We start from the raw sequence: 22,763 nt of genomic DNA, 5'->3' as shown, positions 1-22,763 counted from the left end.
GTAGCTACTCACGAGTCCTACACGATTAGATCGAGCCGAATCTATTAAAAATTGACATCGCCCTTTTTTCTACTCCTTCTACAGATTTCATCATAACGCATATGCCCGAGCCTTTTCCACCTGCATGCGGGTTTGTTTTCCGCTGTACTTGGCGGAAGAGAGCTTTGCCGCCATTTCTCCGCCCCGCGCTCACTTGCCGAACTGCACGCTTTCCTCGGACCTGGAGTTTAGCTTACAACAACCATGGCTTCATCATGTGGCAATAGTCAGAGCATTCTGTTCTTTGTTTGCCGACATTTGCATTACTTTTCTTCCTCTCTCCTGCTATCTTGATACCCCCAACAATTGCTCTTTCAGCGTTCGATCACAGCTCACAATCTCAGAATGGCGTTTATACAAAAGGGTCTCAAAAACATCCTCCAAAAGAACCCCCATGATGTCGTCTTCCTATCCGCCCTTCGCACACCAGTAACAAGAGCGAAGAAAGGTGGTCTGCGTGATGCGTACGACCATGAACTCCTAGGAGCAGTACGCAGTCCTTCACATTCCACACACAGGTACAAATGCTAACGACATTCCAGGTCCTCAAAGCAACCCTCACCAAATTCCCCAACCTCGATCCCGCGAAAATAGACGACATCTGCATTGGCACCGTCCTCGCAGAACTCGGCGGCTCAAAAGCCGGTCGCATGGCTGCGAACCACATCGGCATACCCACCACCACCTCCTTCAGCACCGTAAACCGCGCCTGCGCATCCGGATTGTCCGCCATAACTTCGATTGCAAATTCTATCGCTGTAGGACAGATAGACGTTGGTATTGCAGGTGGCATGGAAAGCATGACGCGGAATTACGGCAGCCGAGCCATACCAACCGAGCTCTGGCCCGAGATGAAGGACAGTCCGATAAAGGAAGCTAGGGATTGTATAATGAGCATGGGAATCACATCTGAAAACGTCGCAGAGAGATATAGCGTCAGCCGCGCGGACCAAGACGCGTTTGCCGCACAATCGCAACAACGCGCCGCGAAAGCGCAGGCAGTGGGCAACTTTGATGCAGAGATTGTGCCGGTGACGACGCGCTGGATCGAGCCTGAAGTTCCTGAGAGTACAAAGAGTGTTACGGTGACCAAGGACGATGGCATTCGCCCGGGAACTACGGTGGAAAAACTGGCCGGCATGAAACCTGCGTTTAGCAAGGATGGCACAAGTACCGCTGGAAACAGCAGTCAGGTGTCTGATGGCGCGAGTGCGGCGCTCATGATGCGTCGTTCCACCGCCACAACCCTCGGTCTTGAATCTGCTATCATTGGAAAATGGGCTGGCACACAGGTCGTGGGTTGTTCGCCCGATGAAATGGGCGTTGGGCCTGCGCTGGCTATCCCCAAGTTGCTCGATTATACCGGTCTGTCTACATCCGATGTAAACCTCTGGGAGATCAACGAGGCGTTTGCTAGTCAAGCACTGTATTGTGTGAGGAAGCTGGGTTTGGAGGACAGGATGGATCGGGTAAATCCTAATGGAGGCGCTATTGCACTGGGACATCCGCTAGGAGCGACGAGTGGGAGGATGTTGGCGACGTTGTTAGCGGAGATGGGTAGGAGTGGGGAGCAAGTTGGTGTACTGAGCAAGTGTATAGGCACAGGTATGGGTATGGCTAGTTTGATTGTAAGGGAATAGGGAAATACAATTAACTCGAATTTTTAGATCAGATAGAGGTATTCTTTGTTGTATTACAAGGTAGAGGGTATCGAAGTAAGGGAATTCCAACGCCGTTAATCGTGCATCGCTGTTTTCTGATTCCATCTCTTTCTGACTTTTATGCCTTGCCCTTTTTACTCTTCTTCTTCGATCGTTCTGCTAGGATCTCGTCGAGGAAACTCTTTGGTTTTGTTCGCGCTTTCTTGGGTACGGGCTGTGTGACTTCCGCTTCTTCTTCGTCATCCTCTTCCTTCTTGATAGGTTCCGCGTCGACTTGAGCTTCTGTGGCTATCTTCTCCTTCAATACCCCGTCTTCCTCTTTCGCTGCACTACCTTGTAGTCTTTTCGCTCTCGTCTCCTCATCCTCGTCATCGCTGTCGGCTTTTCTAACTTCTTGCCTCTCTATCTTCTTCTGCCTCTTAGACTTGAATGTTGCAGCCCTCCCTTCTTCATCGTCATCCGACTCTTCTTTCTTTGCAGCCTGCTTCCTGTATGGTTGTGCTTTGGCCGCTGCATTAGGCCTTGCAGCTTCCTGCTTAGCAGTGATATGTGCTTTTGCTTTCTTCTTTCCTATTAATTGCTGTAGGAGTTTGTCGTCTGATGTTACTATTCTTCGGGTGAAGCTGCCATCTTCAACGTCCTTGGGGAGTATGCCGCCAAGACCGATTCTGCAGAATGTTGTCAGGATCGCGATTCAACAAACACAGTTGACATGCACATTTTACCTGTCGTGAGCGTAGTTTTGTTTCAGGTCTTGGTCATCGTCTTCATCTTGCGTTTTCGCAGCACCTTCCGCAGCAGTGTTCCATTCAGGCCGCGACCCATACAGCGATGCCAAGAGCTTTTGTCCCTTTGCCTCGAGCAGACTTATGCGATTCGCGACGACATCGCCAGCGTTATCTCTCTTGGACATGTTTTGCGCGATTATGTAGAGTCGAATATAGTACAAGTTGCTCGACATTACGAAGTTCCCGGCCGCGATATTTTTGAGGACCCGGTTCATTCTCGGCGCGCTAGCAGTCCGCAACGCAGCCCTGTGAAGCAGCAACATCAACGGCAGCTGTGCACTCCAGCTATAACCCCCTCCTCTCTCAACCCCCCGCTCCATATACCCCGACGTGTGTCTGCCGCCCAGACATCATGTACAACTTTGCCCGCGCCCGGCCGCTGGCTCGCGCTGTTCGCGCTGCTGCTGTACGTACACGGGCCTACTCCGCAAAGCTGCGAAAGCCTCTTACCCAGTGTGCACCACAATGGGGGGACATGTGCTAACAACGTGCTAGGAGACACCGTTGAAGCGCTCTGTCGTCCAGCAAAGGAGAGGTCTCGCTATCCACGAATACAGGTCCGCTGCCCTGCTCGAGTCGGTACGAAATACTCCACCGCATATTCACCTATTTCGAGCATTGCACATATCTAATGCAAACTTCAGTACGGCATTGGCGTGCCCAAGGGTGGTGTCGCTACCAGCGGCGCTGAGGCAGAGAAGATCGCCAAGGACATTGGTATGCGACAACAAGAGTAAAATGCACATGTTCGGGGCTAATAATGCGCGCAGGCGGAGAGGACGCTGTCATCAAGGCCCAGGTTCTTGCCGGAGGTCGTGGAAAGGGTACCTTTGACAATGGCTTCAAGGGCGGTGTCAGAGTCGTCTACTCGTATGCTGCTTTCGCTACTATACACCATCTTCACGGCCAGTCTCTAATACAGCATGCAGTCCCCGTGAAGCTTCCATCCTGGCCGACCAGATGATCGGCCACAAGCTCATCACCAAGCAAACCGGAGCCGCCGGCCGGCTCTGCAACTCCGTCTTCATCGTCGACCGCAAGTTTGCGCGCCGAGAGTTCTACCTCGCCATCCTCATGGACCGCGCTTCCCAGGGCCCTGTTATCGTCGCTTCGTCGCAAGGAGGCATGGACATTGAGACTGTTGCGAAGGAGCACCCGGAGGCTATCATCACCACCCCCATCGACATCCACAAGGGAGTCACCGACGACATCGCCCGCAACATTGCAACCGAGCTCGGTTTCTCAGAGCAGTGCATCGAAGACGCCAAGGACACTATTCAGAAGCTCTACAAGGTCTTCATGGAGAAGGACGCTACCCAGATCGAAATCAACCCCCTCTCCGAGACCACTGACCACCAGGTTCTCGCCATGGACGCCAAGCTCAACTTCGACGACAACGCCGATTTCCGCCAGAAGGAGGTTTTTGAGTGGAGGGACATCACCCAGGAGGACCCCGATGAAGTCAAGGCTGCCAAGGTTGGCCTCAACTTCATCAAGCTAGACGGTGACATTGGCTGCCTCGTAAACGGTGCTGGTCTCGCCATGGCTACCATGGATATCATCAAGCTCAACGGTGGTGCGCCAGCTAACTTCTTGGACGTCGGTGGTGGTGCTACACCCGAGGCTATCAGGCAAGCATTCGACCTGATTACCAGCGACCCCAAGGTTACTGCTATCTTTGTTAACATTTTCGGTGGTATTGTCCGTTGCGACGCCATCGCCAAGGGTCTCATCCAGGTTGTCAACGAGATGAACCTCAAGACTCCGGTTATTGCGAGGCTGCAGGGTACTAACATGGAGGCTGCTCACAAGCTCGTAAGTTTACACCCCACATACACTGAATACAACAAACAACTTGGGAATAAGGATGATGGAAGCTAATGTTTTCTGTGTGTGACAGCTCAACGACTCTGGTCTCAAGATCTTCTCCATCGACGACCTACAGGCCGCCGCCGAGAAGTCGGTTCAGTTCTCCAAGGTCGTCAAGATGGCTCGTGACATTGACGTCGGTGTTGAATTCACTCTTGGTATTTAAGCACTTTTCAGCGAGAGCACTTTTGCTGGCTGACCGAGTGCGAGCACGCTAGGTTTATAGCGATACAGAGTAAGCCCTGGTTCGGAATGAAAGGTTGTGCGACTTTATATGAATCGAAATTCAGTCAATGCAAGTGTTGGAGCAGTTGTTTTGATGTATGATCGTTGATTTTTTTTTAGACGATGTCGTGGGGCGCTGACTACTACCTTTGCTCTATGGACGAAGGTTGTTGCTGACATGACGTGACCGATGATCGTGATGATGATTTCCACATTCTTAGCTCACGTAGGTGCAAATTGCACGTATGTGGAACATTCAAGAAGGCCACGAACATGGAAGCAACGTCTTCGCTTCTTGAGACAAGCACAGGACAACATCACGGCCAAAATACGAGGTCTTCACAACTAATTTAGAAAGAAGGGCAATACGACAGTCCATCGTTACTTTCGTGTGCCAGTGTTGGAGACAGACACAACACCAGCGCGGCATAATTCACTTATCATTTGGTTTCCAGACACTCCGTCCATGGCGATGACAGTGATTATGGAGGAAAGCACAGCGCCACTCACTCCATATCTGCACCGCTGCTACTTTTTGGGAGACTCGAGATGAAAGTGAGAATAAAGAAGCAAGGCAGAGAAGAGACGAAGATGGGTTTTTATACCCGTTCAGCGCATGTGCAGAGCACACATCGAATAGCAACTTTGATTCTTGGTACTCGTTGTCGATGTGGATGGAGGGTGGGATTGGGAAAAGCGCTTCTCATCAGGTGTAACTGGTCGTGTTTCGGAAGAGGCAGTAGCACGCACAGCATGCTCACGTCGACCACTGTCTTTGGAGGACAAAAGTCGGGTGTGGATATAATAGACAAACAAAGCGGAACAGGCGGCGATGGGGTTCTATACTGTTTCGATAGCGTACTAGACACACATGTATCCTATGGCGCTGACTTTTGGAACACTTCATGTGTCCACAGAGGCGGGTTAAGCAGAAGATTCTCACTGAAGGTCTTCTAATTCCTTTTGAGAAAAGCGCAACACCACGCCGGGCATGTACGCAAGGAAATCGTACTTTGAAGAATAGAAACCATGTGTGGATGAAGAGGTAAGGTAGGATGGAGGCGAAGACAGGATATTTGTATGCTTTCAGAGCGCGTCTGTCGGACATGGCAGGAGGCATCGATGTATTGTGGTACTTTGGATCCGCGTGAAAGGTGGAAAAGACGCATCTCATGGATAGAACACCTTGTACTCTATGTAGGGAATAATGGCGGCGCAGCATGATACTCTTGGATGATATTTTGAAGGGTTCAAGATCACAGTGGTGGTAAAGGAAAGAACGGTCGAGGAGGACATGTATTTACACTGTTTGAACGCTTGCCGGACGCACATGAGAATACTGTATCAATGATCTTGGAACTCAGCATATCGATGGGAGACAAATGGATACTTCTCATCAGCTGTGTTTTTCCGAACTTTGAATAGAGAGATGCACAGCAGCATACACCGCATAAACATAAACCGTTGCAACAGCTCTTTTTGGAGAATAAAAGGACTTGTGTAGTAGTAGAGAGAGAATTAGGAAGAGGTGAGAACGGGTTCTTATACCGACTTAGCCGCTTGCTCAACGCACATGGGTTAGACCTTTGGTCTTTTCACGGTACTCGGTGCGTCCATGCAGGAATGGAAAAGGCGTTTGTCATGGATTGGTAATCTTGAGGTTCTGGTTTGGAAAGAAGCACAGTATGTCCCGTTTTTCTAGTAATTTTCGTAAAGAAGTAAGCCTGAATGTATGGATGAGAGACGGGAATAAATGAGGACCGGTTCTTATTTCTCGTCGACAACGTGCTAGATACCCATGGAGTGCTTGTGATATTATTATTTTTTGAAATCCAGTACATCGATGGAAGCCTGGATTTCCAAAGTAGATAGCAAGGTCAGACGGCTAGCTATGTTTTCGGTCTTCGTGTCACTTTTTCGACAAATACAGCATTCGAGATATGTAGGATTGAAGAAGCGCTTTTGGGAAAGCGAAAGATTTGGCACACACGGTCGAAGAGGTGCAACGGCACATTTTATACCCATGTTGGCCCAGCCGAGCGCAATAGCCAGAGGATCATGTCACAACATAATATTGACGAACGTTATACAGAACGGTTGCTCAACACTCATACTCCGAAGTCCCCTTTCAGCGTTAGCTTGAGCATATCGTCTTTTACAATCTCTTCCTTGCGAGCAAGCAGATCTTCGACATCCCAATTCGCAGCAATGAAGCGTCCACTAAGGAATTTTGCCTTCTCCTGACATAACCAAACCGCGGTACCACCAACAAGTTCGGGGCTGTCTTGGTTGAAGAGCGAGCGGAAGGGCTCGCGTAACATATCGGTAGCGACTAGACCCGGGTGCATCGACACCGCGGTAACATTCGGGTACTCGGCTGCGACGTACGTAGCCAGAGCGTCTAGAATGAACTTTGACATAAAGTAGGCGCCGAGCGGTGGGACTGTGAAGAACGCCTGCCATGAGCTTACGTTGACAATCGTGGCAGGTGTATCAGGGCTGGGCAACAAGCGCAGGAACGAGCGGATGAGCAGATAGTTGCCTTTTCCGTTGATCTCCTACGACGGAGGTGTCAGTTCATTCGGCTCCGACTCAGTTTACTGCGGAATAAGCAACGGATCGAATCTTACAAAGTTCCTCCACCACTGATCGGGGTCTGTGTCGTGCAGTTTCGGTCCGTCTCCAGTCATGGCGCCGGCAGCGTTGATGAGAACATCAGCATGGCCGAACTTCTGCCGGGTCGCTTCGAAAGCAGCTTCAACGGCTTTGGAGTCGGAGATATCGAGAGCGTAGGTAAGCGTTTCGATCTTGGGGTTGGCTGCCTTGACCGATTTCTCAGTAGCCGCGAGCTTTTCGGCATTGGAGGCTAGCAGTACAACGCCCTTGACACCGGCCTTGACGAAGGCTGGTACCATTGCCTGCGAGGCCAAGTCTTAGCACATGCAATCATGACACCACGTTGTAGAGGATGGGGAAGTGTTCGGTCAATTGTTTCAATTCTCAACATACCATGGCTCCAATACCACGCGATGCGCCAGTGATAACTGCAACTTTGCCTGTCAGGCTATGCTCAGGTATGCTGGGATCGATTGCAGGGTATGCGTCTTGGTGTGCATTTTTCGTGAACTGCATAGACGTGACATAGAAGTCTTTCGGGAGTTTGCTGAGGTCTGCCATGGTGATTGCGATCGTGTTTGAACTCCGGGTTCGGAAGATACGAGGAATACACTGGGAAACACCCTTAATAAGATACTCATCAAATGTACTACAGACAATAGCGATAACTTATGTGAGGCTTTGGAGGTCTGAGGGCCCGCATTTGGGCCGCGATACTCGCCTCCCCGTGTTTACCCATCGAATTTGGGAGCGGCCCCGGCATATCCATGTTTCACGAGCATTGGCACGTCGTCAACGGGGAGTCCGGCAGTGGTCGTTAAGGTTGCGGAACGTCCCAAGCGAAGCCCGTTGTGGTTGCTTGCGAGAAAGAAGGTGATGATCATGTCTTCTTGAGTACTAGCGTAGGAATGGGGCCCTGCTCTTCTCGCTCACCTGAGATCGATAGAGGACGCCTAATTTCTCATCCGGTCCGAATTTCACTAACTTCTCTATTTGCACCATTCTGTTCGTCCGACAACTCATGTTTGCATGGGAAGGCTTGACCAGAGATACGCGCAGTCGTACGCAACGTTGATCTAGCAGCGCGATCTATCATGTCGGTCGGAATGCCGAGGTGTGACAGCGTTCATGGCGATGCATGCATCCGAAAACTATAGAGTGATACCGAATATCAGGGGCCATGAGACAGGTCGTGACGGTGGAGACGTGCTGCATATCCTTTTCTCAGCATGTTGATCATCAGGATGCGCATCCATGCGAGAAATTCTTTGACGATCTTATACCAGCCAGTGAATGTAAAGCGTTCCACTCCCTTGGAGTCCTGGAATACCGTTTGCAAACAGTATTTGAATAGACCAATAATGCTATAAGCTCCCTCGCTCTGGGTCCATTCAACGTCGCAGGTTGTTTAGGGGCACCAACTTCAACACATTGCAACTCAACACTCATTTTGGTCGATAGAAGATTTTCACGATGGTACTACATGAGGTGAGCTGAACCGAGACTGGATGACACTTCTGTACAGAGCTGACTGTGGAGAAGGATCTAGGCCCCAACCTCACGGCAACCGTCCTCACGACAGGACTACTAGCATTCATTACAATGGGTATGCGCACATATGTCAGAATCACCAATAGGAGCTGGGCTCTCGAGGACTGGATTATGGCAGTCGGTTGCGTACGTATTCGACCCTTACAATTGTCGAGAATCATTGAGCTCACTCGTCTTAGTTACCACTTATGACTCTTACCATCGTCACTACTATCGGTTCTTACTATGGCATTGGCGCCAAAGACAGTACTTTCGCTCGACCCGGTAACCAGAAGTATGTCGAGACAGCATACTTTTGGTTCTTCTTCTATCAAATCTTTTACTGCACATCTATCATCTTCATCAAGCTGAGCATTGCCTTCATGTTGAACCGGATAGCTGGTAGAAGGATGATCTTCATCTACATCAACTACGCCATCATGGGTCTCTGCGCGGCCACCAATCTAGCAGCCATTCTCTACATCATCTTCCAGTGTTCCCCCGTCGAGTAAGTGCACGATAGTCTAGAGCCATCCACGCACCGCTAACAGTTCGCTTTTCAGGGCCGCTTGGAGAGCTGATCTTAGGGCAAAGGGGACGTACTGCAAGCCTTCGGTCTACTTGCAGAACGTCTACTTCTTCTGCACCTCGGTCAACATCTTCACTGACTGGGCTACTGCTCTCATGTAAGTGACCACATCTTCGGCTACCAAATGCTTGCTGACGTCCAAAAGGCCGATCGCGCTCCTTTGGAATGTTCAGATGAACAGAAATACCAAGATCTCAGTTGCTGGCATTCTGGGTTTGGGTATCTTCACATCAGTATCAGGTTTGGTCCGTCTGAAATACACCGTTGGCCTGACAAGCAGCCACGACTACCTTTGTAAGCACCACTCTCCACCCTCCTCACGATCCAAAACTAACACTGCCACCAGACGGCCTCGCCAACATCCTCATCTGGGGCTACGCCGAACCCGCCCTCGGCATGCTCGTCGGTAACATTGCAACCCTCCGCCCGCTCTTCCAGCGCCTCCTCCATCTCGGCTCGAGCGGCTCCCAGCAGCCTCACTCGGGAGGGACACCGCACGGACTCAGCAACGACGGTGGCCGTTCGCATCGCTACAAGCCATTTGACCACGAACTCGAGCTAGGCACCATCGCGGACAATAAGGATGGGCATATGCCTTCGATCCAAGTTCGTGGTGGACGTGATAGCGTATCGAGTGACAGCGAGAGCCAGAAAGAAATGCTGGGGAAGAACGATCGGTTTTTGAATAACAACAAGGATAGTATTATTGTTAGTCGGCATGTGGAGGTGTGTCACGAGTGAGTAGTAGCTAGTTAGCGGCTTGAACCTTACACTGGCAAAAAAGAACAAGCGGATTTATTCTAACATTTGTCTACGATACTCTGGAACATTTCGTTGTAGTAGTTTGTGCGACTGGGAGGGAGTCTCCAGGAAGCCTTGCAAGTGCCGTTAGAGAAAGAATGGAAATACTGAGAGACGTAACGAAACTCGCTGCTAAAACACTTAGGAAGAGATGAATATTGTGCACTTGCTGCCCTCTTCTCCCAAGAACGATGGGAAATTGTTCTATGGTCCCTTTTGCGGGATCTGTCTCCTTACTTGTTATATAAAACCAGCAAAGGCTCGCGGCAAACTCTTCCAGCAGCGGTAGTACCGACTATCGCATTGCATACGAAAGCAAGTTTCGCATTCGCTCAGCTTCCGACAAGTGTTGAATGACTTCCTCGCGTATCACCATATCGCGTGCGCATAGTTCCTCATTGGTTTCGATCGTGCGAGAGCTGGCGATAAACATCCCGACAGGCTCACTGGAAACATCGCATTTGTCAGAGACGACCGTATAGGCACGACAATATCACGGAAGTGGAATAAATCGTCTTGCTGCCTGATCATAGATCCGTAGCTAACTAGTAAGATCTTGAGGCGAGATATCCACTTTCTGGAAGCGTGCCGTTGAAACATAGCGGACAACTGAGAAAGCCATGAGATCCCATGTAGATATATACTTCCCACAGCTTCCAAGTCGACAACGATGTAGTGCTGAGGGAAGCTAGCGATGGTGCGTGCTAAGAGGTCGAACCATTGCTCAACAGAATCAGCTGCACGAAACTGCGCAAGTGAGCGTTCCGTATTCATTGACATGTTGAGCTGTACGGCCTGACATATCAGCCCCTTGAGGATGTCTATTGTCGATGCAGCAGATGCGCCGTACGCCGGTACCGACTTCAGTGTCCAAAGCGTGGGGACGGTCCGATTGCGCAAGTTTTGCATGACATGAAAGGCAAAACTCTGGACTTGAAATCGCGTACTGTACTCGCCTTTCACTGTTATTATGGTTGGCGATAATGCGGACTATCGGGCGGCAAACTTCGGGTTTGACCAGAATTGCGACCCGGTATCTGACCTTGACGACCTCTTGTGCCAGCACTCATAAAGGCGTGACATTGCAAGGCTTTTAGCGGATCCAGCGCGTTGAAACCATCAGGTATAGTCTCGACGTATACGAAACAAGAAGATGATACGTCGAATAGGCATTGGACGAGTTAGAAGCTCTGAGTTTGGAAAACAAACGTTTACGACAGGATACTGGCCAAGCATCCTTTCCTATCCAGCCCCCAGTACTCGCATACACCAATAAGGTCTTCTGCCAATTCGAAGAAACCACGTATCTGAGCGAGCTACTTTGGAAAACTGCTGAAGGATCTAGTGTCGTGTTGCTGGCTAACAACCCGACCAGGAACATGGTATATCATCTAGATCAAGATCCTGAGATAGCCTTCGCTATCTACAAGCGCCATGATAGTATCACAGATGCCTTTTGAGGCATACTGTATCGCAACTGGCATTCAAAAGCGAGAAACAGAGATGCATGTACTGTACCTAGGTACGACTCCATATTTTTCGTCTGTCTTGTGAACTCTCGGTCGCCAGGGAAGTCCGCATGACAGCCCTGCCCAGCCTTTTGAGCGCAGAACACAACATGTACCCAGTCATTGTCGATTTTGAAAACAGCTTCCACGGGACACACTTTCGCAAGCTTATTTGTGAATTCCGACGCCGGCGCGAACTCCATAAAGGAGCCCAGTCGGGCTTTGAGTTTCGGTTCCGAGGCTCACTCATAGATGTAGCTGCACAACGTTGTGGAAAATACACGAGAATAATGAATGGTAAGAATGTAGGTCAGGATGGGTGCAAGGTATTATTTACACCAGGCGACGTATGAAATTCCCAAGCCAGCGTGCGGGGAGTCAGTCTCGTGACGCGTGATATCTGGTACGCGAAAAGGGTCTGTATGCGCCCACGCGTCACCGTTCCAGATTGAGGATGTTTTCCTAGTCCTGTCTTCTCAATTTTTCATTGGTATGCAAGCGATCTCTAGGGTACCTCTTGGTTTTCCCCCATCATCAAGTACCATCATCACCCTCTACTGTCCACCAGTCTGGTTCGTGCCCTTCTGCTCAATGCCTACACTCTTGCCACCAGCCTTGGTGGTGTCGCCAACGAAGTTACCAGCCGCTATTCTACGTTAGATACATCCTTTGCCACATCCTATCAAACTCACGTACCTTTAGTAGTATCACCAGCACCCTGCGTAATACCAGTCACCGCGTCACCAAGACCCTTACCACCGGCTGCGACAACGTTGCCGGTGGCATCAGTGACACCTTGGACACCCTTTCCGACGGTGTTTGTTGCCGCGCCTAGGGTGTTACCGAGGCCGCTTGCTGCGGTGCCGAAGAAGCCCTTTTGTTGGTTGTTCTGGTCCGACATGGTTGCTTCGTGTGTGGTGTGGTATATGTTGGAGGCTCTGGACCGGATTGGAGTGTAAAGTACAAGTCAGAATGTATGAAGGTGCGTATGAGATTGTATGTGAGAGTGAGACAGAGAGGAGTGTAGTGTTTATAGATCAGTGCGTACGCTTTGGTTATGTGGTCCCTACCGTGTCCTTCGTCCTTATGACGTAACCGGACGCGCCTTCCTCACTCATCCCTGCTCCCATCTACCCACCCGTCCTGCTCCTCACCTATGAGGGAAGAACGCGCAACAGCCCCGGTCGGCAGCAAAATGATCATCCAAGATCGACACGTTTGCATCACATAACATCACATCATTGGCAGGGAACATTACGTTCAAACAGAACGGTGGTCTACGAGATTAGCAAGCTCAGGCAACAACATCACAACACCAGAAGCAGAGGTACATTTTTACCACGTTCATTCTACCTAGATCGAGCTATTGCAAACAAGAAATCCGAATTCGTCATCCGTAAATCATGGTTTTCGCGCCTCACAAGATTTTTCCGCTTATCGCAAGTGACATGCCTAAGCAAGAGACGTTCTGCTATCGTCGGCGGACACCGCAATGCACCAAGCCACCACTCTTTGAAAACTGCATCTGAAAAAACTTGCAAAAAAAAGAAGAGAAGAATGACATGAACATCAAAAAAGAAGTCAGAGCGGGATTAGAGAAACCTCCACAGGTGGACACGGCAACTCCTTCTACCTCTTTTGCCCTCCCTACCCTAGGGACACGTACGCGCAGAAAAAAGGTGACGAACTGAGGAGAGGAAAACACTCGAGCCCAAGAAACCACCCATATCGCTCGTTGAAAAGCGTGTGGTGTGGGCCGTCCCCCCATCTTGCAAATCCGGAACGCCGTCATGGTCGGTGAAGCCCCGTGAGAAACAATGCGCATAGAAACAGTCGTCGAGGCGTGATCGCCCATCTCGTAAGACCCGGACACTCGACAACAAGGAAACTTTTGAAACCCGCTCCAGTCTTGAAAGTTGCAGTAATGAAACCCCGCGAAATGCATAATGCGCGCGCTGATGCCCCCTTCTATGCAACGAAACAGGCGATTAGATTACCGCGTGCGGTGTGGTCTATGGGTATAACCGTCACGCGCTCGAATGAAGAAAGGTAATCACTCGGAAGGCTTGGCCTCCGTGTCAGCTGCAGATTCATCTGCAGCGTTGGATGTAGAGCCAGCCTCGCCGGCGTCTTCGTTGCTAAGAGCTGCTAGTGCACTGTGACATTGTTAGTGAAAAGTCTCAATAGGATCATAAGAGTGAGAACTTACTCGAAAGCGTTCGCATGAGCAGTTTCCTGCTTCTTTACCGGTGGTGTGCCGGTGCGCGAGGAGGCGTTGGAGTCTTCACGACCACCCATCATGCCGGGACCGAGACCGCGACGGCCACTACCACTACGGCTACCAAGCATGGACGGGCCAAGAGATTGGTTGTTGAGGTTGCGTCCAGAAGCACCCTTGGAGAGCTTGCGGAGGTCGTCCATCTGTACACGGCTACCAGTGTCTGGAGGAGGTTGCATACCACCACCTGAGAACGAGCGAGCGTCACCGCGACCCATGGGAAGACGGCCACCACCACCACCGCGCTGGTTCGATCGTGTTCGCTCCATCTCGGCGGCCTGTTGAGCTGCCATGGCTTCTTGGTGAATCTCGGCGATAGTCTTGGGACCCTTGAGGATGTCCTTGGACTTCCAGCCGGACTTGCGCATGTCGACAGTGTCGAGCAACATGAAGTGCATACGCGACGGAAGACCCTCCATGTTCATGACCTTCTCGATGCGCTCGAAGTACATGTTGATCATCTTGGGACCAGCCTCAGCCGATTCCATTGTCGCACCGACAGTGCGGAGTAGCTTGACCAAACTCTCAATAGCGGCCTCATCGGGAAGACCCTCGAAGTCGAGAAGCTTGAGCACACACTCGTGCATGATACGTAGGGTCAACATGCCCAGCTTGTACAGCTCTCCGATGAACTGGATAAGACCGAGACCCTTTCGCTTGGCGGCAGCGGCAACGTAATACTCGTCCGAGAGAAGCTTTGCCTCCTTTTCACCTTCTGGCGCCTCGGGTAGGTTGACCTCCCAACCACGCTCGAACTCTTCCTGGCAACGGTTGAGGAGGTATTTACGGAAGAGGGCACCACCAACGACTGGCTGACCGTGCTTGTCGCGGACGTTCTCATCCTTAATCTCAGTGCTCATGGTCTGCAACATGCGGCTACAGAACTTGGCGTACATGGAAGACCAATGGCTCTCGTCACAGGCCTTCTCGAAGGTGAGCTGAATGACCTGGCGAAGGGTACGTCCATCGGTCTCATCTTTAGATTGCCCAGCGATCTCAAGAATTTGATCTGAGATCTTGTCGAACTTGTCGGGCGTCATCTTGTTGAGAGCGGCCTTGACCTTACGTTGTACCATATCGGGAGCCAAGTGGCCCGCGCTCATCTGAGCCTGGACAGCAGCGGGCTGAGTCAGCGACGTAGGTACCCAACCAGTCTGCGAACGTTTGAGTGCCTGGACTTCTTGACCGGCGGTCAATGGCATTTGCTTCGCGTCCTGGGCGTTGTTGTTGTTGCCACCGCGACGACTGCTGCCCTTACCACGAGAGCTGCCAACACGAGGAGAATCGGGTCCACGGTGAGACATGCTCTGGTAGGAGTTGGTACGTCCCGTGGTGGGAGCGCCGCCCATTGGGAAAGAACCACGACCTCCACCTAGAACGACATGAGCAAGAGGATTCGTCATAGAGCCACGTCCACCTTGGGCTTGTTGGAAACGCTGTTCGGATGTCGTACCTGGCGGGAGTGTGCGACCTCCTGGCGCGAATGAACCAGGTGCTCCGAAATTGCCCATTCCGCCGCCGCCAGCGCCTCCACGAGATCCCTGACGGGGGCCCATAGAACCGACACGGGCGGATGGGGGGCCGCGAGCCGATTGAGGCTCGTCGCCGACAGTCTCCTTGAGCTTCATGTCCCAGTCAACTGAAGGTTTCTCCTTGAAGACATCTTGGAACTGCAAGAGGAAGTCCTTGTCGTACACACGGCCCTTGCTCCGGCTGGTGTTGTTCAGAGCCGGGTTGGGGCTGGCTACGCCCTGAGGATACTGAACTTCAGCACGAACCTCGAGGAAACGCGCAGTCTTGAGCGCCTGCATACCAGCAGTTGGCTGTGCGGGCTCAACAGACTTGTTCGTCTCGAGCTTAAGAGCAGCTGGCTTGGGCTTGGTGCCAGTGGGAGTCTTTGATGGTGCAGGTGCAACGATAGGAGCTGTTGCCTCAACTGGGGCAGCCTCCTCCTCAGTCGCAGAGGCACCAGGACCGAACATAGTGTTCTTCTTCAGGCCTGCGAAGAGAGCCTTGTCCTTGGCCTCGCGTTCGGCCTTTTGCTCGGGAGTCTCTGCTGCGCGAGCTGCCTCCGCCTCTTCGGCTTCACGCTCAAGCTTGCGCAGACGCTCCTCCTCCTGCTTAACCTTCTCGGCAGCGTTGGCCTTCTCAGCCTCGGCCTTCTTCTTCTTCTCCTCGGCGTAGCGCTTCTCATCTTCTTCGCGCTTCTTCTCTTCTTCTTCCATCTCAGCGATCATGCGCTCCATCTCTTCGTCTTCAAGTCGCTTCTTTTCGGCCGCGTCCGTCTCAGCCTTCTTGGCGGCTTCAGCGTCCTCCTTCTCCTTGGCTTCAAGGGCAGCTTTGGCCTCCGCCTCTTCCTTAGCAGCAAGCTTAGCGTTGGCTTCGGCCTTGGCCTCTTCCGCAGTAGCTTCCTTAGCCTTCTTCTCGGCTTCTTCTTGGAGGCGAAGTTTCTCTTGGAACTGCTTGACGAACTCAGCCTTCTTGGATTCGCCATCAGCCTTGGTGGAGTCGTTGGCGGCACTTGGTGCGCGCGGCGGAGTTGGCGTAGCAGCAATAGCGGGAGACCGAGGGGCCGCAGGCACGGCAGATGCGACGGACTGCGGGGCAGGGGATGCACCCTTGGGCTTGAAGTCGAGAATCTCACCATCAACAGTCTTGATTGTGATGGCCTTGCTCGCCCTCTTCGGGCGCTCGAAGTTGGCGCTGGGCGCTGGGCTTGCCGACGTCATGCTAGGAGTGTGCGTGTGAGAGATGTGGTTGACGTTGGTCATGGCGGGTGTGGAAGGCTGAGGAACAGCAGATGACGGGCGCTCCGACATGTTAGAAGGAGTGCGCGACATGCTCTGAGCCTGTGGCTGATGACCATAAGGAGCAACTCCATAGGGAGACTGCATCTGAGGAGGATAACCACGACCAGGGCTAGCGGGGACACCTGGGTAGTGGATCGACTGCTGTAGTCCGTAGCCCTGAGGATAGAAGTTGTTGTACGGGTCTAGGCCTGGTTGAGGCATGCCGCCATACATGGCCTGTTTTGAAATATTTGTTAGGAATGATTCGATATTGATACTTGAAAAGGTTGAAAGAATTGCAGGAAGAAAAGCTTGCACAGAAATGATTGCCGGATCCGAAGAACCTTGGTTAGAAGGCCCCTCGTTTCTGGCTGAACCATGTTCTGAATTAGGAGAATTTTGAGAAACTCGCGGTCCAGCTGACAAAACCGGCTTGCAAGACATGGGAAATAAAGAAATAGCTGAAAAAGTAGAGGGTTTACGAACCTGTTGAGGATACTGCTGTCCAGGGTAAAATGGCATACCAGGATTAGCAAGGTGCTGCTGCTGATGCATCGTAGCTGGCGTGATAGCGGGGCTACGGTTCTGAGTGTATGGAGAACGCTGTGGCATTTGGCCGGGAGGCTGGAATGGAGCGGCACGACCAGCCATCTGAGGCATGGAGCGGTGTGGCTGTGGCGAGTAGTTTGCCATCTGTGGGTTGTAGTGGCCCTGGGGGTATCCATTGCCACGTCCTCGGCCGGCAAATCCGCCGCGACCCATGTTTGCGTTGCTCATATCGCTGTGCGCTGACTGAGAAGACTCGCGACGCAAGTGCTGAGCTTGGGGCAGCGAGTGCGAGTTGGGTTGAGGGGGCATAGCGGGGCGTGCCTGTGGGAGCATTAGTATCAGAGGCTGGAGGAGGACAATAGAAGAGAAGGGAAGGGAGGGCGCAAACTCACGTTAGACTCGGTGCTTTCACCGCCCTGGCCGCCGAAGACCAAGTTTGGGCGAGTGGGCAATCCGTCAGGCTTGGGGCCTCCAGAGATGGGCGTAGGAATGGGTGAGGGTGAATGAGCTGGTGAGGCAACACGCGGGTTCTGCACCTGCGCCGGGTTCAGGTTTCCCTGGACTACAGGCGAGGCGTGGGCAGGCGCTGGTGAACCGGCGAGCGAACCAAACTTGATGCCAGAGGGCGGGCCACCTGCAGTCGCAAGAGGCGGGGTCTGCTTGATCTGGACAGAGGACTTGCGCTCGTGGGCACTGCCGTTGGGGCCGCCACTCACAATGGTGGGCATAGCGGGAATAGCGGGCTTGATAGCGCCGTTGCCATTCACCGGGGATACAGACGAGCTCTTGCCATGCTGCGCATTCTGCGGTCCTCCCACTGCCACGGGCGGCGCTGCGCTAGACACGATCGTGGGTTTGGTCGCGTTGGCGTAAGAGCTGCGGGCAGTGGGTTGAGCCGAACCGGCGGCCACGGTGGCGGACGATCCTGTAGAGGAGTTGTTCGCGGTCGTAGACGAGGAAGCGGCGATCGGCGGGGTTTGCGAGTTCGAGGTGGGATTACTCATGGACTCGGTGGTGGGTGAGGTGAGGTGAGGTGGATGTGGGAGTGCGGTCGGTAGGCTGCGCAGTCGCTACCTAGCTGAGGTCGGATGACGTTGGTGTCGCTGGAATCTCAGATTCGAGCGAGGGGACGAACTCTGCGGAATTAATGAGTTGCTGAGACAGCGACTCGGGGATTTTGCAGAAAAGAGTGTCGTCCGTGGTGAGGAAGGGAAGGCAAGAGGTCAACTCCTTTAGGAAGGGTGTTGAGGGCTGTCCGAGCGCTTCAATGAAGGAGTCTCTAAACAGGTTCCGGATTCGGGCGGGGTGGATTTCGCCGAATAAATTCGTGAAATCGACGGGGCGGCTCGTGTGAAATTCACTGAGTCCGCTGCGTGTGTCGTGATGGATGTTCTCGCAGTGGAGAGACGGGTGTGTGGAGGGATGGCGGTTGGGCTCTTTCGAAAATTGTTTGAGTGCCAGACTAAGCCGCAACAAGGATGTTGCCCTAGCCGAGCCCTTGAAGCTCAGTCCCAACACCTGGAGTGCCCACGCCAATTAAGCCCTTGCTTGTCTGATTATTCTGCTTGCTCAGAGTCATGACATGGTCATTTCACCATTGGTTTATTGGTGGGCGCGCACAAACCGTGGTTGCCATGTACGTAGTCGTGACTTTGTCGGATACAACAGGCAAGAACGAGGGGCCGCCCACGCTGCCTCACCAACTCCAAGTCTTGAACCCGACATCACATACACAGTAAGCCGGACGTGCCATGCAATGCTGCACTTCGCCCCAATGACCTCGCCGTGACTTCAACTAGCAGGACGTTGTGACTGTTGGCAGAGGGTGGAGGCAAGGCTCTAGTACGCGGGGTGCCTTGCGCTGGGCCCGACGGCGACAGCAGATGCGAGATGCGGTCCATACTTGTAGCAAACACCATCGTTTCGCTGGCTTGTGCATCTTGCGCTTACCAAACGCCTTGTCCTCACTCGCAGCATCGAACCAGGTAAACGGGGTCTTATTATTCCCACTACTATAGCTCAGCCCTGTGCTTTTCGAGGTGCACCCAGTTGTACAGTGAAGCACAGCTGTGACTATGGTCAAGCAACAACAATAGACAGAGCGGACCTAGTACCACGATACTGCCTTAGGCCTTGGCAGGCGTATAGTGTCAAGACGCATCTCTCCTCTTGCGAAGATCGAAGAAAAAATGTAAACCCACTGACGTCTTCCTGCGCGTCTATGCACAATGACGGCGTGTTTCTGGGAGGCGACCATTCACGTGAAAGGCATCTCCGCCTTAACTCCATTGTCATGTGAGATTTCCGTGCATCATCGCCACAATCGATAACGGTTGATCAGACCACTCTGTGCACCACCTCCATGATTTACTCCAAGGCCCAATTGACTCAAGTACGGGTCTGGAGCTTGACACGGACTTTGTTCTGTTGACTGGGCGATGCATCGACAGCTTGCTCATGTGACTGCGCAACGCGAGCGAAGAACCAATGAGGATATTATGTTTGCGAATTCTCTTATTCAGAAGCATATCTTTTAGACTGCGAAAATTGTGAGTGGCTCGTCGCCTTGCTCCATCGTGGTATCATTGGACGAAGTGGATGTAGTGGAAGGCGACCAAAGTCAACGTTGGTGGACACAGTACGATGGCCGATACAATGCGGATACCATGTGATGGCAGATGCGATGGCAGATGCGATGAGATACTCTTTCAATGACGATGCTGCTGCTGCATTTTCGGGTCCGTATCCCTGCTTACTGCTATTAGCAAAAACTAGAAGTTACATCAAGAAAGACGCCGGATTCAGGGTCAATTACCGGCTGCACGCTCGCAGGGTTGAGGGGTACAGATCTGAACAACTGTGCTGCGATGTTTCTCGTAGCTTAGAATGTATATGTCACTAGTAGACCCATTCTTCTAAGCGACGCGCCTGAAAATAGTAGGATGGGTGTAGTGGGCTCAACTCCAGGCGAGCGTAGACAGGTGAGGCCACATAGATGCGATACAGCAGCAATAGAACACATCACAACCTGATCACAGCAAGTCCTGAGCTAGCCAAACAGTTAGTCATCTATTGACTACACGTCACTTACCAAAATCGACGAAAAACCTTCTGCAGGCCGTCTACTTACCGTCGCCTCAACTACACCTGCATCAGTGTAATATCACGGGCCTCAACCCACACATCCTACAGTCATCACTATCCAATGCTATCCGTCACTCATGACTCACACGAAACGGTGACACAACAACATGGCTCCTTCAGCAGCCCAATGCAGCAGCCGGAATCCTTTCTGTCATGCAGCGTGGCATTAGTAGCGCACAGCCGACGGTTTTGCGTGCGCCGGCAGCACAGCAGAAGCAACGCCGTGGTAGCAAAAGGAACCAACACAACCGATCTTGAAACCCCGCTGCAGGTGTAATGCAACGAGCCGTAATGCCAGGTACCGATGGCAGTGGGTCAGCGGTTTGGTACGACGTTTTATACCTGCAAATGGATGTCGCCTCAGAGTTGAGGTTTGTTCTCACTTGCGCACTTCAATGCGAAATGAAGCATGATGTCTAGCTCTGCTGTGCTGCGTGCTGCGACAAACGAGGATAGCCATGCCTGCTTCCCTCATCGCATTTCCTGTCAATTTCCATCAATCGCATCCACCCCAGTAGAATTTTGGGATTCCGGAGTATGCGCATTCGCATTCTGGGGGTGTGGGGGAGATGAAGGAGGAAACGAACGTCGCATCGACCGCCGCACACGGCCACCTCTGCGCAAACTTTGACCATCAGCGGCTTCGAAAAGTTCCACCTCTCATCGTCAGCCACACACCCACATGACCTCGGCGAAGTGCCACTCTTACTTTCCTGTTAGAAAAGCCGCCGGCTGTGGGCAGACCCTCCTCTTTGAATGCGCTGCCACCAAGCCTGCATCCTTGGGGGCAAGCTCAGCCTTTAAACTCTGCGCCAGCTTCCGCATGTCGTAATCTTGCTCCGGTGCCCCGATGCAGGACAGAGGCGCGTCCGAAGGTTGGTCGATGGCGCAAGCCTGCCGTTGTCCGATCGCTGACTGCCATGGCTTTCCCTCGTATCCTTCGAGGATCGCTCAACGCAGGTGCATAATGGCTGGGGAACCATCCTCGGGCACTAAAAGCGCCTCATAATCCTTTGGCGTTGATGGCATATGATGGATTCGAGTCAAAATCGACATCGCATGAAGTTGCCGTGGTAGTGGGTTTTTTGCTTTTGCTCAAAGTACCGGCCGTGGCTGCAGATGAGGACGTTGCATGTGAGAGTGGAGATAGCAATGCAGGTGGAAGAAGAAATTTGGAAGGTCGTGCCTTCCCGTCTTTGCTGTCTGCATTATCCCGTCCCGCCCTTTGCTTCTTCTGGCATGCATCGTCATGCTCGAAGGCGCGAAAGCCGGACCCACCACCACGAGCGAACTTGTCGCGAGAAGCAAGTATGCCCAACGGCTCACCTTCGTCATGCGTATCAGCCCTTTCCAATACCTTACTGCATTTCGCTTCTGGACCGAGGCGCCCCCTAGGTACCTATCTTTACATCACGATGCCAGCGCTACCAGAAGACATCGCATCCCTGCTGACCTGTGGAGCAAGATGCTGGCCATACAACTTCCACGTGATATGCGACTTCCACCAATCGCTACCTACACAGGCCATTCACTCCGCGCCGGATCAGGTAAGCGACCCTGATCTCTTTCGACCAATCGCACATGCGGAACTCAGAACCACGAACAACAACACCATGATGCAGGGCTGACTCTCTGACCCCCTCTGACGCAGTATTGTTCACCTCATCTCGCTCCACGATCCTTCTCGGCTCTTGAAGTACCAATAGGGTGTTTGGGGTAGTGTAAGCCTCGAGCCTTCTCCGCATGTCATAATGGCTAAAAGTTCCTGTCGAACCAGCGGGTATTCAGCCGGGATGACAGGTAGTTGTAGTCCACTTACTCATCTTCAGGCACGTCGTTCCGGACTCCTTGGGACCATCATGGCGCGACTCATGTGTACCTTGCACCACCACCGAGCTGACGGACAATAAAATTGGTAGCGCCTTTGCCTAAGGTCCGTACCGGTAAGCTCAGCGGTTAGACCAAATGCGAGGGTGTTTGTGAAAGGAATGCGGAGGGAAGGCGGAGGGCGTCTGCGCAAAAGCAGCGACAGGTTACGCTAGCCAACGCTCGTCCTGCACATGATGCGCTCCGCAGGAGATGAACCGTGAACGGTAGCCCGCGAGGGTTCTGTCGGAATGGCGTACCGTATTGCGGCGGCCTTACCCTATGGGTGGGCTACGATGACTTCAGCGCCGGTTTGCGTTGTCATCCAAGGTCGCTTTCGCTTGTGGTTCGGTGTGGTCATCCCTGAGTCGTGGGCCCCTCGGCGTTGACGTTTCTTTTCGTCTGGAGTAACATGTCCGGGCCCTTGTCGATAAGTGGCCGAAGCTAACGAGCTTAACTCATGATACAAGCTGCTAGGAACGTCTCTAGAGGGCGCCTATCACACCGCTGG

General features: G+C 52.4%; 7 protein-coding genes across 7 annotated transcripts; 3 read left to right on the top strand and 4 right to left on the bottom strand.

Moving 5' to 3' along the window:
* Positions 1 to 384: 384 nt before the first annotated feature.
* Positions 385 to 1,679, top strand: ALTATR162_LOCUS2728 (uncharacterized protein; the record flags this gene model as incomplete). The annotated part of the gene is made up of 2 exons (XM_043310334.1): positions 385 to 528; positions 582 to 1,679. 2 exons carry the CDS (start codon positions 385 to 387, stop codon positions 1,677 to 1,679), a joined length of 1,242 nt encoding a protein of 413 aa, XP_043166269.1.
* A 139-nt stretch (positions 1,680 to 1,818) lies between these two features.
* Positions 1,819 to 2,613, bottom strand: ALTATR162_LOCUS2727 (uncharacterized protein; the record flags this gene model as incomplete). The annotated part of the gene is made up of 2 exons (XM_043310333.1): positions 1,819 to 2,368; positions 2,426 to 2,613. 2 exons carry the CDS (start codon positions 2,611 to 2,613, stop codon positions 1,819 to 1,821), a joined length of 738 nt encoding a protein of 245 aa, XP_043166268.1.
* Positions 2,614 to 2,840: 227 nt separating this feature from the next.
* Positions 2,841 to 4,523, top strand: ALTATR162_LOCUS2726 (uncharacterized protein; the record flags this gene model as incomplete). The annotated part of the gene is made up of 6 exons (XM_043310332.1): positions 2,841 to 2,894; positions 2,984 to 3,067; positions 3,133 to 3,205; positions 3,259 to 3,358; positions 3,418 to 4,303; positions 4,389 to 4,523. The coding sequence occupies 6 exons, from the start codon at positions 2,841 to 2,843 to the stop codon at positions 4,521 to 4,523; spliced, it is 1,332 nt and encodes a 443-aa protein (XP_043166267.1).
* A 2,167-nt stretch (positions 4,524 to 6,690) lies between these two features.
* On the bottom strand, positions 6,691 to 7,759 carry ALTATR162_LOCUS2725 (uncharacterized protein; the record flags this gene model as incomplete). Its single annotated transcript, XM_043310331.1, has 3 exons — positions 6,691 to 7,140; positions 7,213 to 7,500; positions 7,592 to 7,759. The coding sequence occupies 3 exons, from the start codon at positions 7,757 to 7,759 to the stop codon at positions 6,691 to 6,693; spliced, it is 906 nt and encodes a 301-aa protein (XP_043166266.1).
* A 1,041-nt stretch (positions 7,760 to 8,800) lies between these two features.
* Positions 8,801 to 10,058, top strand: ALTATR162_LOCUS2724 (uncharacterized protein; the record flags this gene model as incomplete). Its single annotated transcript, XM_043310330.1, has 5 exons — positions 8,801 to 8,875; positions 8,929 to 9,236; positions 9,292 to 9,414; positions 9,463 to 9,611; positions 9,664 to 10,058. 5 exons carry the CDS (start codon positions 8,801 to 8,803, stop codon positions 10,056 to 10,058), a joined length of 1,050 nt encoding a protein of 349 aa, XP_043166265.1.
* Positions 10,059 to 12,180: 2,122 nt separating this feature from the next.
* Positions 12,181 to 12,527, bottom strand: ALTATR162_LOCUS2723 (uncharacterized protein; the record flags this gene model as incomplete). The annotated part of the gene is made up of 2 exons (XM_043310329.1): positions 12,181 to 12,272; positions 12,323 to 12,527. The coding sequence occupies 2 exons, from the start codon at positions 12,525 to 12,527 to the stop codon at positions 12,181 to 12,183; spliced, it is 297 nt and encodes a 98-aa protein (XP_043166264.1).
* Positions 12,528 to 13,679: 1,152 nt separating this feature from the next.
* ALTATR162_LOCUS2722 (uncharacterized protein) lies at positions 13,680 to 18,246 on the bottom strand (the record flags this gene model as incomplete). Its single annotated transcript, XM_043310328.1, has 4 exons — positions 13,680 to 13,782; positions 13,836 to 16,930; positions 17,180 to 17,563; positions 17,635 to 18,246. 4 exons carry the CDS (start codon positions 18,244 to 18,246, stop codon positions 13,680 to 13,682), a joined length of 4,194 nt encoding a protein of 1,397 aa, XP_043166263.1.
* Between the last annotated feature and the right edge of the window lie 4,517 nt (positions 18,247 to 22,763).

The sequence above is a fragment of the Alternaria atra genome, assembly GCF_907166805.1.
Source record: "Alternaria atra isolate CS162 genome assembly, contig: 21, whole genome shotgun sequence".
NCBI classification, from domain to species: Eukaryota; Fungi; Ascomycota; class Dothideomycetes; order Pleosporales; family Pleosporaceae; genus Alternaria; species Alternaria atra.
This window is presented reverse-complemented; position numbering and strand designations above follow the sequence as displayed.